Source organism: Camelus ferus, chromosome 13, assembly GCF_009834535.1.
Source record: "Camelus ferus isolate YT-003-E chromosome 13, BCGSAC_Cfer_1.0, whole genome shotgun sequence".
Taxonomy (NCBI): Eukaryota; Metazoa; Chordata; class Mammalia; order Artiodactyla; family Camelidae; genus Camelus; species Camelus ferus.
Window position 1 is genome coordinate 45305614 of NC_045708.1, and position 13700 is coordinate 45319313.

Below are 13700 nucleotides of genomic sequence, written 5' to 3' on the forward strand. Positions count from 1 at the left end.
TGCTGAGAGTAACTCTTGTTAGCAGAGAAAAGAAAAGAGAAGATTTGGAGGGAGATAAAACAAAAATAGCAAAAAAAGTGAAAAAAAAAAAAAAAAAAGGTGCTATTGCTGAAGGCAGATTTCTTTTATTCCCCCGGGCTCTCCAGAGCTTGGACTGTTGATGAATGTTTAGAAGAATTACTTTTTGAGTTTTCACCCAACCAATGACAGCTCTTTTTTTTACCAACACTTTTTTTTTAAGTGTATAACACATTGTTTTAATCAGTAATTAAGTTTAGAGCAAGTCAGTGAACGATATGTCATATTTACACAGTTTTTAAACAACATAAGGACTGTGTTTCCTCTTTCAAAGAAGAACCAGTGCATAATGATGAGAGAATTTTTTTTAAAAAAGTTTGTGGCTTCCTTTCACAAAACAGTTTTTCATTAATGATGCCTGGACTATTCCATTAGTCTTTAAACTTTTTTAAAAAATTTACATTCAATGAAATTCACTCTAGTGTACAGTTCCACGAGTTTTTATAACGTCACAGAATCTTGAAGCCAATACCACACACAGGACACAATTCCTAAGAACTCCCTCCTCATTCTCATCTACTCTTTAGTTAATGTCTGATGTCACTTCGTGCCAGGGAACTTATTTCACTTTGATCTTTCTATTTCCATATGGATTTTAATTCTTCTACCAGCATGGTCTTATCCTTGTTAAATTTTAATTTTTTATGTTCTTCTGAATTAGAGACCCATGTAAGTATAGTGTTTTAGTATATGATAATAGTGGCACTTCATATTGGAAGAAGGAAAGAGATTATTCAATGAAGTGTGTTGGGATGACTGAATACTGCCCAGAAAAAATAAAATTCCTTACACCAAAATAAATTTCAGGTGGAGAAGAAAAAAAAGTAATGTTGTCTTAAAATATCACGAGAAAATATAGGACGACTTTTATTTGGAATATTGGAACTAAAAAGGCCTTTCAAATAATACCAAAACAGGAGAATCCATGAAAGGAAAACTAATAAATTCTACTCTAAAAGTATTAAAAATTTATGCATTGGAAAAAAACACCATAAACAAAGTCAAAAGACAGTGATAAAGTGGGGAAGATATTTGCAACACATGTGGCAAAGGGCTAAATTATCTGCTGTAGAGGTTTTTAAAGTCAGTAAGAAAAAGACTGTCAATCCATTGTTTGTCCATTACATTCATCTAGGTTCTCATAACCCATTCAGGTCTTATTTTTGTCTCAGTTTTTAATTTTTTCAGATGACTGAAATGACAGCTAAGTTTTAAGATTTTCTTTGTAAGGCGATATATGATGATGTAGGAAATGAAAGATATAGAAAAGTATAAAAAAGAATATTATGTTTTTCTATAATCACCCATTGTTAACATGTTGATCTGGTTTTCACCCATTCTTTTTCAGTGCATGTTTGGTTGTATATTTGTGTGTATATATACACACAGAGACATATAAAATGATTGTGACCTACTGAATATAATACTTTGTATGTTATTTTCTTAACTAATATTTATACCTTTTCATACTTCATAAAAAAGGGCTAGGAAATGTGATTTTAAATAATTTTTACTTATTCTCCAACCATAGAAGATTAACCTTTGTCCCGACCTATAGAATATGTTCCAGCATATGGTCAAACATCATATATTAATGAATAATTTCATTAGGATAGATTTCTTGAATTGAAATTACTAGTATAAACAGTATGAATATTCCTCTTGGTGCACATTACCAAATTTATTTTCAGAAAAGCTGTGTCAGCTTACACCCTTATAGATTATTTACAAGTCTGATCATAACCTTAATCTTTGAGAGGTTTGAGAATTTTTTTTTTAATTGGTGGAAGGCAGATATCTTGGAGTGTAACACCATTAATCAGATTTGGAATCAGTAGTCCCTGATTGGATGATTTTTCTCCAGCTGTTTTAATACTCAGTGCAGTGGAATTCTAGAGATTTCTCATCTCATTGTCTAAGCCTCTGCTTACGGATCACTCCCTGATTGCTTCTGTGGAGAGGGTGGCCCGTTAGACATTGTGGTGGTGAAGCCTTAGTTAAAGGGCTATGAATATTAGAGTGAATAGTATTTGTTTTAACATTTTTTTATTGAGTTGTAGTCATTTTACAATGTTGTATCAAATTCCAGTGTAGAGCACAATTTTTCAGTTACACATGAACATACATACGTTCATTGTCACATTCTCTTTCTCTGTGAGCCACCACAAGATCCTGTATGTATTTCCCTGTGCTACACAGTACAATCTTGTGAGTGAATAATATTTATTATGCTAGACTCTTTGTATGTGGAGGCTCAGAGAGGTTAACTGGCTTGCCAAGGTTACATTTCTTGTAAGAGATTGAATGGATTCAATCCAGGATTTTCTGATTCTAAAATTCATTTTCTGTTGACTACATTGCGCTGCTGTAAAACTAAAAATATTATTTGGGGTTTTCCGGTTCTATTTGTCTTTACTTAAGATTAAAAATTACTGGAAGGTATTTTAAAATCACTCATAGTCCCACTCTTCAGAGAGAATCACTTTCTGTGCATATTTTCCAGTCACTTTCTGTGCATATCTTGAACGTAATTGATCATAATATATGTGTGTGTGCATCTATGTGTGTATGTATATACATATATACGTAAACTAATTTTATTCATTTTATTTCATAGTATAAGCATGTCATTTTAACATATATTTAATGGCTACAATATTTCAACATATTGATGAAACACTCACTTTATCAGTTGGTTCCAATTGTTGTGCTTATAAGTCATGCTGTAATGAACATCTTAGAGCATAAATCTTGATATGTACTTTTAAGTATTTGTTTGGAATAAAGTCCCAGAATTAGGCTTCCAAAGTTACACCACCTTTGCAGAGGCTGCAGAAGCCTTTCAAGAGGGGAGGGATCCAATATATTAACCTGAGTTTCTTTTTTTTTTAGTAAACGCCAGCTGAATCCAGGGTTTACTCCCTGTGACTCTTCAATATAACTCTCCCCTGTGCCTACGTGTATACGTTGTTGCTTCTGATCAATAAACATGTTCTATCAGTTGAACAACAGACAACATCACATGAAAATAAATGACATAGCATTTGGAATAGTCTTTATTATAAACTTAAATGAACTGAAACAAGGCTGTATTCCTATCCTTTAAAGTTATTATGAAAAAGAGACTATTATAGGCAGTTTAAGTCGACTGTACAGGAAACACTCATTGTACAGGGCCTCTTTATCACAAAGATTTTGGTAACACGTCAAAACACCTCCGGTTTACAAGTTGTTCTGATCCTCTTCTCTCTGTGTGGATTGTCTCGTACTTTCCTTTCTTCAACTTTTATCCCAAACCATGATGTAGCTTGAGCCCTTACCCCTATGAAGATCCCTAACACAAGCAGAAGGACCAGCAGAGCAAAGCCGTCTGCCTAAATTGATTCTTTTCATGATTTTTGTGAACTCTTGGCACATTAAACATTTCATGCAAATCGTTACCATACATGGTAAGTAATGCTCATATATTAAAGTTCGAATTCATTAGCTTTTCAGGAAGGAAGCTTGTGGGCATGTTATTCTGTAGTAATTTACTAGCGATAAGTAGGCTTTAACTTCATGCCCTGAAGGCCGTGTTTTTTTTTTTGTTGGTGATGGTAACTTGTTTGTAGAAACAAAAGATTAGCAGAGATCACAGAACGAGGTAACTGACTGCACAGACGTGATCAAAATAATGGAAGTGCAGTGTGGTTATCTTCTAGATTCCAAACATCTGGGCAAAAACTGTAACATCCATTCAATCATGTGGGAATTTCTAAATCTCTGAGTACTGGGTCACATGTCAGCAAAGGCTGTACGCATTTCCTTGGCTGTATAATGAGATTAATAATGCTAACCCAGGCCCTGTAAACTTGTCAATACTGATAGATTTCTTCGAAAGGAAAACCGCTCCAATATCCTCCAGCATTTTGTTGTTGTTGTTGTGATCTGGCAAGAAATAATGCTGTTCAGTTTCCCAAACGAGTTCAATTGTAATGGGTTTCATTTAGAAACCAGCCAATCTATTTTCTAAGAGTTTCCACATTTTTCGTTTTAGAAATGGAAAGTTTTCTCCCAGGGCTTTTTAAAAAACAATAACATGTGATAGTGCAGTTAAGAAAAGATTCCAGAAACGACTTAAGTTAAGTATTTAGTCATCTCACTGCTTCAGCTTGCAGCTGAATGCCTTCTCATGCACCATCAGGTGTCACTGATAAACATTTAATAAAACTGCAGTTTGAAGACACAGGGATCTGTTCAAGTCTGAGTTCCTAAACTTGTTTGGATTACTTCTGTCCAGCAAGCTAGCCCATTCCTGGGCAGGTGTTGAGTCGCACAGTAAGTCTATCTGAAGGAAACTGAATTTGTGACCAGTATTTTTAAAGGGAAATCCCCACATATAAATATGTCTCAGTTTCTCAACACAAGGGAACACATCAAGCGCATATTGACTTTGAGCTGTGAGGCGAAAGGTTTAGTGTTAGGAGGTCTACCTGTGACGGTGTTTAGAATGGAAATTTTGTATCTTTATTGATTTTATAAATTATTTCTTCCTCTTAAAAGAAAAAATAAATTCAGTAGACTTTTTCTCCTCCATTTTCAAACATTCTCGTGTCTGATCCTTACATTTTTATCTTCCCTGATCATATGGCAGTGTCCTTTGCAACGTCCCGTCTTCTCTCCTTTCCCTCCATGACTGTCGCCCCCGTCCCCCACCTCTATTCCTTTGCTTGTACTGCTTCCTCTGTGACCCCCAATCCATCTGAACTTGTCAACGGCACGCCTTTTACAGCCTGTCACGAACGCCATCTCCATCTCTTCTATAAAACTTTTCCTGTTCTCCAGCCAGGTGTCACTTTTCTGTCCTTTAACACCCCTCAGATTTTTATTTATATTACTTGTAGGCGCTCATTTTCTGCACTCATCTCTCCCCACTAGACCCTAACATTTCTAGGATAGTGATGTGTCTTGCTCACCATCTTATCTCCCATGATGCTCAGCACAGAGCCTGGCACAGAGCAGGTGCTGAGACAGACAGAGAGGGAGAGACTATGGATATCTCTCTCTTCGACGCACTGCAGCGGTTAGACTTGGTGCAGTTTAAGGGAATGAAGGATTGGTATTCCCTCCTTTTATGTCATGGGAGTCTCTGAGGAAACAACACGAAGCTCATGTCTGCCAGGGTTTAGGGGACTTCACTGCTTCCTGTGTCTGGAAGTAAGTTCAGAACGTCAAAGCTCACTAGCTCTCTAACATCCCCTTCTCTGGCAAGGTGCCTCACTGGGTCACTTGCTCCCAGCCTGGCAGAGGAGCCGGCCACCACCCCACTCAGGCTGCTTCAGCCTCCCGGTGGGCGCTTGCTCTGTGGACACTGGAGGGGCTCCATCCAAAGAGCAGGTCTCTTTTCACCCCAGGCTCTATACAGAAACCTATCGAAACTTTCTCCCTGTTCTGTTTTTCAGTGATTACACACATTTCAGGGGTTGCTAAATTTGAACCCGATCTGGAATCTGGCTGCCTACTTTCAAAGCAAGCCGATGCGCTCACGTTTTCTAGACTGTCAGATTGGAGTGGTTTTATCGATAACGGTTTCTATCTTAAAGAAACATCTACTGACAGTGGTACAAATATTTTAATATCTTGGCTTTTAGTCATATTTTTTTCCAAAAATAGGAACGCTCCAAGCATCTTTGTTCAGAACAGTTTGACCACTTTCTTTACCCCATGATGAGGAATGATTGTTGGGTGAAGGCTACCACAGACTAGAAACTGATTCACCTGGAAATGTCACTATTCCTTTATCCAGACACATCCCTTATTCCTTCTCATTCTGGAAACAAACGAACAACAAACAAAAAGCCAGAGACCTTGGGAACAATACAAGGTAGAATTCTCTTTGGCTTGCAGGCAGGCAGTACATCCCTTTCAGAGGACTTAGCGGCTCTCTCCCAGGGAACGCCTGCAGAGTTGCAAAGAGCAGTGCTACTGGGGGACCCCTGCCATTCTCCATGCCCATCCCACAGCCCCTCTGGAGACAGAGTCCAGCATCCTCAGAGGCCTCTTGCTTATAAAGAAGGAACCGTTCTCTGACCATTTTTCCAGTTGATCATACTGAGGAGGGGATTGTACTGACTAAGCGAAGGATCATAGAATTAGCAATGCATATGATACAAAGTGAGTGACGCAGAGGAAAGGCATTCTCTGGATATGGGATCAAATTCTGATTTGGGATTTTGATACTTACCGCTGTGGCTAAGGCCAAACTAAGACTCTTGGATAATCTGAAGAAATACATTAGAAAGAGAAAACATATGATCAGATTAGCTCAAACAAGAGCTGGTGGAAGCTTCTTGCAGAAATGTTCTTCCGCAATGTTAGGAAAATGGTCCATGGTCACATCGCTCATGTAGGTAACATGGCCGCTGAAAAAAAAGCAAACACTGTTTCAGAAGCAGGCAAATAATCAATAGTTTGGTTTCTAATAGTCATGTTTGCCATGAGGACTCTTACAATGGTATTATATAAGCAAACTGATTTCCCTGTTGACTTTATCAGAAAGTCATCAAATGCCCCTGAATCTTCCCTCTAGAATCATGAAAACTGCCTACAGTAATCTTCCCAGAAAGCTGTTTTCTGGATTTCATCATTTCCTGAAACTCCTCCCATAGCATGCGATTATTGCTGTTGTAAGCAGGCAGAAATTATAATTAAGAAAGATATGAATGTGATATAATAGCCTAGTAAACACAGTTGTATATAATTAATTACCACATTGCCCCCTCTACTTGATTTTATATTCATGTTGAAAGCTCTTAACTGTGCGTGTGTAATTGATTCACCATGGTAAATGTGGTTGTTTAATAAAAAGTTTCAACTGAGGTTTTTGTTCAACAGGATAACTCCCTCATTCCACTGTTTCTTTGGGGAAATCAAATTCAACTAATGTCATATCATCTCTGGGACTACATCCTGTTATAGGTGAACACACTCTCTGCCTCTTGTAGCTACAATAATGGAAGATGAGTCAGACTTTCTTTCTTCCTTCCCTTGTTTTTCCTGTGTCCTTGATTTTTCCCAGAATCAACTTTCTATAGAATAAATTTCCCTGGGCACTTTTTGTTCCATTCGATGGCTTGGGTACTCAGAGATCCCCAGATTTTTGTAGTTGTAATATCCTTTTTTTAAAAAATGCAAACACATCACCACCTCTCTCAGCATTGGTCTCTTTTTTAAAAACCAGTATAAGATTTGAAGCCGTTTTAGTAGCCTATGAGAGCATTAAAGGCCTTCTGGGATGTTTCAAAACTAAGACCGAAAGGTTTGTCTCATGACTGAAGAAGGGACAATGCCCAGGGGTTAGTCTCGTGGTAATTTTGAGTGGCTAAGTTATTTGTATGCTAACCTGTCTTTCAAAATGGCAAACTTATGTCTGGCAAAAATAGAGAATGGGATGTAATACAGACCTTTCCTGATTTAAGGCTACGTATGGTCAACAGAGAACCATCTTCACACACACACACACACACACACACACACACACACACACACGCCATGTATCCTAGGATCAATCAGCGTACTTGTTTCTGATGTCACCAGTGTGCTAAAAATGTCATAGGAAACCCTGCTGTGTGTCTGCAATGACCAGTGCAGGCATCGCACTCTGTTCTACCAGGACCAGCAAACCAAGACCTCATGGTCCAGCTTCTATCATCTTAGAACCTTAGCTTATTCTTCATGTCTCTTTGTTCCTTTTCAACCTACCTACCTATTCAAGTGTAAAAGAACACTTTTTTCCCTCCTAACTGCTAACAGGTTGAACAGGTTATTTTATCTCCTAGCTTCCTCCTTATCTCTCCCACATCCTCTTTGTGCCCTGAGAGCAGGTAAATTCACTACCAGGTAACTTGTAGTCCATCATTTTCAATATGTAACTTTCTGTTGAGACTTCTGAAAGCGTATCAAAGTAGAGCCATGGGCTGAATGAACCAATTAATAAAGAGTATTTTACTGAGCTTTTTAAAAAAGTAGATTTCCCCCATAGCAGTGAGTGAGTGAGAGGCACATCCAGAGTGACTGAATGCAGGGGCATTTCTCCGGTCTGTGCAGGTTGGTCTGACATAAGATGGGCTGGGGAAGAGACCAGCAGGTTCACATTGCTACACAGTACAGCACATCATACATTTAGAACATTTTCTAGAAAGCTCTTATTGGACAAAGTCTACAAAAATGAATACTACCACAGCAAAAGGCTTCTTATTCACAGACATCAGAGAACCCTCATGTTCATCCTCTGTTCCATCCTGGTTTAACACAGCCACACCACGTGACCATCACAGCTATGTGGGGGTGACTTAGCTCTTACCAAGGGTGGCCAGTAGGACTTGCACCAGATTGGTGGAAATGTTACCTCTAGATGTGCTTAATGAGGGGAACAGAAAGTCTGAGCAGTTTTCTGTAAAACAAAGTCAAAGAAGAACCGATGATGTCAAGAAAGAAAAAAAAATGTGGCAAAAGAATTTGGTATTATTCCCTCAGTTATCTGTGTTTTTTAAAAATCGCAAATCCTTTTCATCTTTTAGATGGTGTGTGACTTGAGTTAGTCCAAAAATTGAGGCCTTTTACAAGTATTGATGAGAAATTTGAAGTTAAGCAATAGTCTATCCAAAAAGTCTAGTAAGAAGAAAATGTGTATAAATCCTTGGAGTTTGTGGTAAAGAAGTGAACTGAAGGACACCAAGAAACAAAATATTCAGATACATGAGCCAATGAAACACTGAAACCACAGCATTTTTTCTCACTAAAGTGGAGTGCATGAAGCTCTTAAATATAATTATAAAAACCAACAGCAAAACTTTCATGTACTTGTAAGAAGGATGGTAGACTGAGGTGTGGTACCTGAGGTTCCGGGTTCACACGGGGTCTTGAGGGTTTGTGCCTGAACGGAAGGGTTCTGGGGGGGGAGACTACAAATGTTAATACTATAAGCACATTTTGTACCTCATAAAATTCTAGACATTCCACCGAGCCCGTAAAGACAGCTTGTTCCAAACGGTTTCCCACCACCTTTCCGGAGAACCCAATTCCTTCTACAAAGACTCCTCTCCCATATTTAGAGAAAGGGGCACAGGAACGTTTCATGATTTTTAGGAGGGTAATAGCATGAAAAGCAAGGTTGTAAAATGAGCTGCTTTCCTCCCCTTTCTACCTAATTTCTTTCTCCTGTGCTTTTAAAGACGGGGATAACTCTTTCTGACCCCAAAGCTCATGTTTAACTCAGAAAGTATACTTTGCCAGTGTCCTGCATGTTCTAATTCATATGATGGAAGGAGAAAAGAGCTCACGTGAGCACCAGTGTGACCTCGTTTTACTCCAACAGTCTTTGGAAGCCAACCCTCCTTCCCTTTTTGACTGTCTAAAAATGCCCCTGCTAGCCAGATCCCTCTGCTAGCTACAGCGTTTGCACATTTCCTTGTTAATCAGCTGTGTAGGCTCGGAGACTGTGTGTTTTGGTGTTGTTTGTGTGTGCAATCTCGTGCTGCTTCCTGAACGCATGTGTCCCTTCCCTTCACAGCCTACTCGACACCCAGCACCTCCCCCGCAAACCGATTCGTCAGTGTTGGACCACGGGATCCAAGCTTTGTAAATATCCCTCAACAGACACAGGTGGGCCGCTCTCATCTTTTCTGTATGTGGTGCAGCTTGTTTTATCCATCAGGTGCATTGCAACTCGTCTTCCGGCACAACAGGCTGCATTCCCCAGCCCCTGTTCGGTCCCCTTTCTTGCTGACCCCAACCTGCCCTGGCCCTTCAGCCACATTTCCATGTGTTCTCAGAAATCGTCGAAAACAGTGCCTGCGATTTTTGCTTCTCGCGTTGAGGGGGTAGAAGAGGAGGGCTTCTGTGCCAGAACTGCTTTTGCTGTGGGAAGAGACTGTCCCCAGGGCTAGACGGTGTGTGCTCCCTCTTTTAGGAAGGCATGCCTCTCTTCGTGCAAGCAAACAGAAGTAGGCCCCCGTGGAACCTGGAAAGACCGCCCGGCAGCCGGCGACATCAGAGAGCAAGCTGGGAAGGCGGGGGCCTGCCACTGTCCTGTACTTGTTATAGGGTCCCCGGAACCTGGCAGACTTCCTAAGAGAAAGGAAAAGAAAGGATTCCTGAGCCCTGTTAAGCTGCTGGTGTTGGTGCAGAGATAGGACGTGTTTGTTACTGGCTGCGCTGGCCCGGTGGGGTGGGAGGGGAAGGTATGTGAATATAATGTCATATTTTGAGGTAGATGATTGAAAAAAGACAATGCCAGGACATCTAGAGCTTGTTTTTCAATAGATAGTTGTGTTTTTGTGCTAGTAGAGGTCAAGGAGAAAGAATGTCTTTTAAAAGTTTTGGAATGGCTGCTGTTAATTGAGAAACAGGGAAAGACTTTTTGGAATTCAAAGGTAGTAGATATAAAGATACTTAGAGATTTGTGAACTAGAGCTGGATGCAGGTTTTGGAAGAAACTACTCTCTGATTTCCTAATTAGAACGTGACTGTATATTATCATAATTGACATAAAGAAAGTATTTTCTCTTTGAGGTTCTCAACACGGTGTCTGAAAAAAATTCTCTGAGTTATTTTGTGCATATGTCTGGGTGTGTAATCTCCAGATGCCTAATTTATAACTATTCATCTTTGTTTGTAACACTGTGAGCAGGTGCTTATGAACGAGATAGATTTGCTTTCCTGGGTCCATTTGCTTTCTCTGTGAAGGGTTTTAGTTTATTGCTGTGTTGACAGCGCTGGGTTAAACTGCATTGCATCTGAAGCCTTCCTTACACTGAAGCAGGGTCACAGAAAGTACAGCCTCAGAGGAGGCAGCTGGGTGGAGAGGGGCAGCAGAGAGGGGAGGGAGAAGGTTAACTCTTGAACTTCCCACTTCTGCTGTTTCTTCTGAAACTGGCAGGTACCTGGCGTCTGGGATTAACATCTCCTGTTCAGTACCTCCCATAGAATTCTTCAAGTTTATTGCTTATTTTCCCATACCTTCAAATACTTGTGAATCTGAAATTGAGTAATTACCTTGAAAGCATTAAAATAAAAGAACATTTCATTTTGTACTTTTGGCTCGAGGGATCAGGTTCAATGAGAAAGGGAGAACTGGGGATAGTGGCTTTATATTGGATGGTTGCTTTTCTCAGAGCACCAGTGGGCTCAGCTTACCCCATTAAGAACCTCAAAATTGCAGTTTGGAAATGTCCCGTTTGTATTTTCCATAGTATTTGTATCTAGGCTGTGATTCACAGCACTGAAATTGTACCCTGCGTTCCATTCAATTTGTTTCTCTATAATCAAAACATGCTCTAGTCCAGTATGGCTTTGTTTCGCAAATGCCTTATCTAACCCAGAAACTGAGTCTTCATGATGCTGACCACAAAAATTCAATTCTTAAAAATCCAGATTTTCTACGCATCTGGATGGATGATGTCATGTGGACCCAGTATTGGCATCTGGAACTGAATTTGGGGAGTTTCCATTAACTATTTGGCATCATAGGGACAGCAGCTTAAATGTCTCTTATCACAGTGACACCTGCCACATTTGGCTTGAAGAAAGCCGTCCCCAATTGTCTTATGAGAAGCTGTGCTAATGGAGTTATCATTTTTTCCCAAGAAAACATCCTGAGATAAAAATTATGTGCTCTAAATATTTTAATTCAAGGTGTATATATATATATATGTGTGTGTGTGTGTGTGTGTGTGTGTGTGTGTATATGTGTGTATATATATATATAAACTCTTTTTAAAAAAGAAGAACTACTTTCTGGAACCACTTAAGGTGGTAGGCTTGTATAGATATAGATAATAAAAATAATTTGTTTAAATAATCTTTTTGAGAGGACATCAGAAGAGGAAAACATTTTTACGGGAATTTTTTAAGACATAATTTGAACATGGCCTGCAGATTAGTAATTTCCTAGGCAAGCTTGCATTTTTCTATAGAAATATTTTTGTTAATAAGGCATGAAATGTGTATTAATCAAATTATGGGAAAAGTTTTCTGGGAAAACAAAACTTTTTTCTACCTTTAAAGAAATAAGAATTGAAGAGTCACCCAGGCAGATACTTGAGCTTTAAAAATGCAGACGAGGTATAGTGCACGTAAATCCACAAACAAGTGCAAAATAATATGGGCTCCCTTTCTCCCAAAGAAATTTCTTCAAATACTTGAAGCATCAATGTATAGGATACGGATTAGATATGGTCTCTGGTTTTTTTCCATCAGATAAAAGTTGAACTAATGCATAGACATTTGAAGTAGGCAGCTTTCAGCTTATCATAAGACCTTTCTTTAAAAAAAAAATTCTTTGATTATATATAGTCTCTACTTATTGAGCACTTTCTGTGTACAAGGTAGCTTAGGTACGTTATCCAGCGAATCTTGACAGCCACCCAGTAGGGTGTATGTAGTTGTCTCCACTTTATAGATGTGAACCCTGAGGTCTCAAGAGACTGCTACTTCTCCCAAGGCCGTACAGTGGTGAGGAGTGGGGCATGAATGCACCCCCAGTTCTGCCTGTGCTCTCCAACCCGGGTCCCCTGCTGCCTGCTGATGAGCCAGGGAACACCTTTCCCTGCCGATATTCAGGCAGAGACAGATGCTCAGCTCTCAGGAGTATCACTGGCATAGTCCCTGGTTTTAAATCTGAAATTGCATCAAAATCTCATCACTAGTATATACCCCAAAGAACTGAAAGCCAGGCCTTGAAGAGATATTTGTACACCCACATTCTTATTTTGGCTATTATTCACAGTAGCCAAAGATGGAAACAACCCAAGTGTCCACTGACAGATAAATGGATAAACAAAATGGGGTAGATACATTTTATTATGTATATGCCATTTTAATGTGGTATAATACATACTATTCAGCCTTAAAAAGTAAGGGAATTCTGCAATATGCCAGAACATAGATGAACTTTGAAAACATTCTGCAAAGTGCAATACGCCAGTCACAAAAGGACAAATACTGGACCGCTCCACTTACGTGAGGTACCAAGTGTAGTCAAACTCATGGAGACAAAGTAGAATGGTAGTTGCCAGAGGCTGAGGAGAGGGTGGACTAGAGAGTTATTGTTCAGTGGTATAGAGTTTCAGTTTTATAAGATGAAAAAAGCTCTGAAGATGGGTGGTGGTGATGGTTGCACAGCAATGTGAATGCTCTGAACACCACTAAACTGTCCACTTAAAAATGATGAAGATGGTAAATTTCATGCCATGTGTATTTCACCACAATTTTTTAAATGTAATCATTAGATAAACCCTAACAGCCCTTTCACCTCTCAAGAGCCTAAAATTCTATAAAACCGCCAGGAAAAGTGGACTGTTTATCAGCAGAATCTACTGTTACTGTGTGCTGACTTCTCCAAAAGCACTGGCTTTCATGTCCGGCACAGAGTGGGTAGTCAGCGGGTAGGGGGTTGAATCTAAATGATTCATAAGGAAGTTTAGAAATAATGACTTTTTCTTATTACAGTCATGATACATATTAATTGTGGAAAATACAGATGGGAAAAATAATAAAAATCACTTGTAGTCCTACTGTTAACATTTCTGCATCCATCCATCCAGGCTGTTTCTGTGCACACCAATATATTGCAAAAACGAGAT

The 13700-nt window shown here is 39.3% G+C and overlaps 1 protein-coding gene across 4 annotated transcripts in view; it reads left to right on the forward strand.

Annotated features, from left to right (window-relative positions):
- The window catches only part of NFIA (nuclear factor I A), a 340770-nt gene that overhangs the window by 298970 nt on the left and 28100 nt on the right, over positions 1-13700 (forward strand). For 3 of the 4 annotated variants that reach the window (XM_032494423.1, XM_032494425.1, XM_032494422.1), the window contains one exon: positions 9629-9720. The exons of the other annotated variant lie outside the window; for it this stretch is intronic. In XM_032494423.1, the coding sequence (XP_032350314.1) occupies positions 9629-9720 (92 nt within the window). The remainder of the gene's footprint in view (positions 1-9628; positions 9721-13700) is intronic. 4 annotated transcript variants of the gene reach the window in all.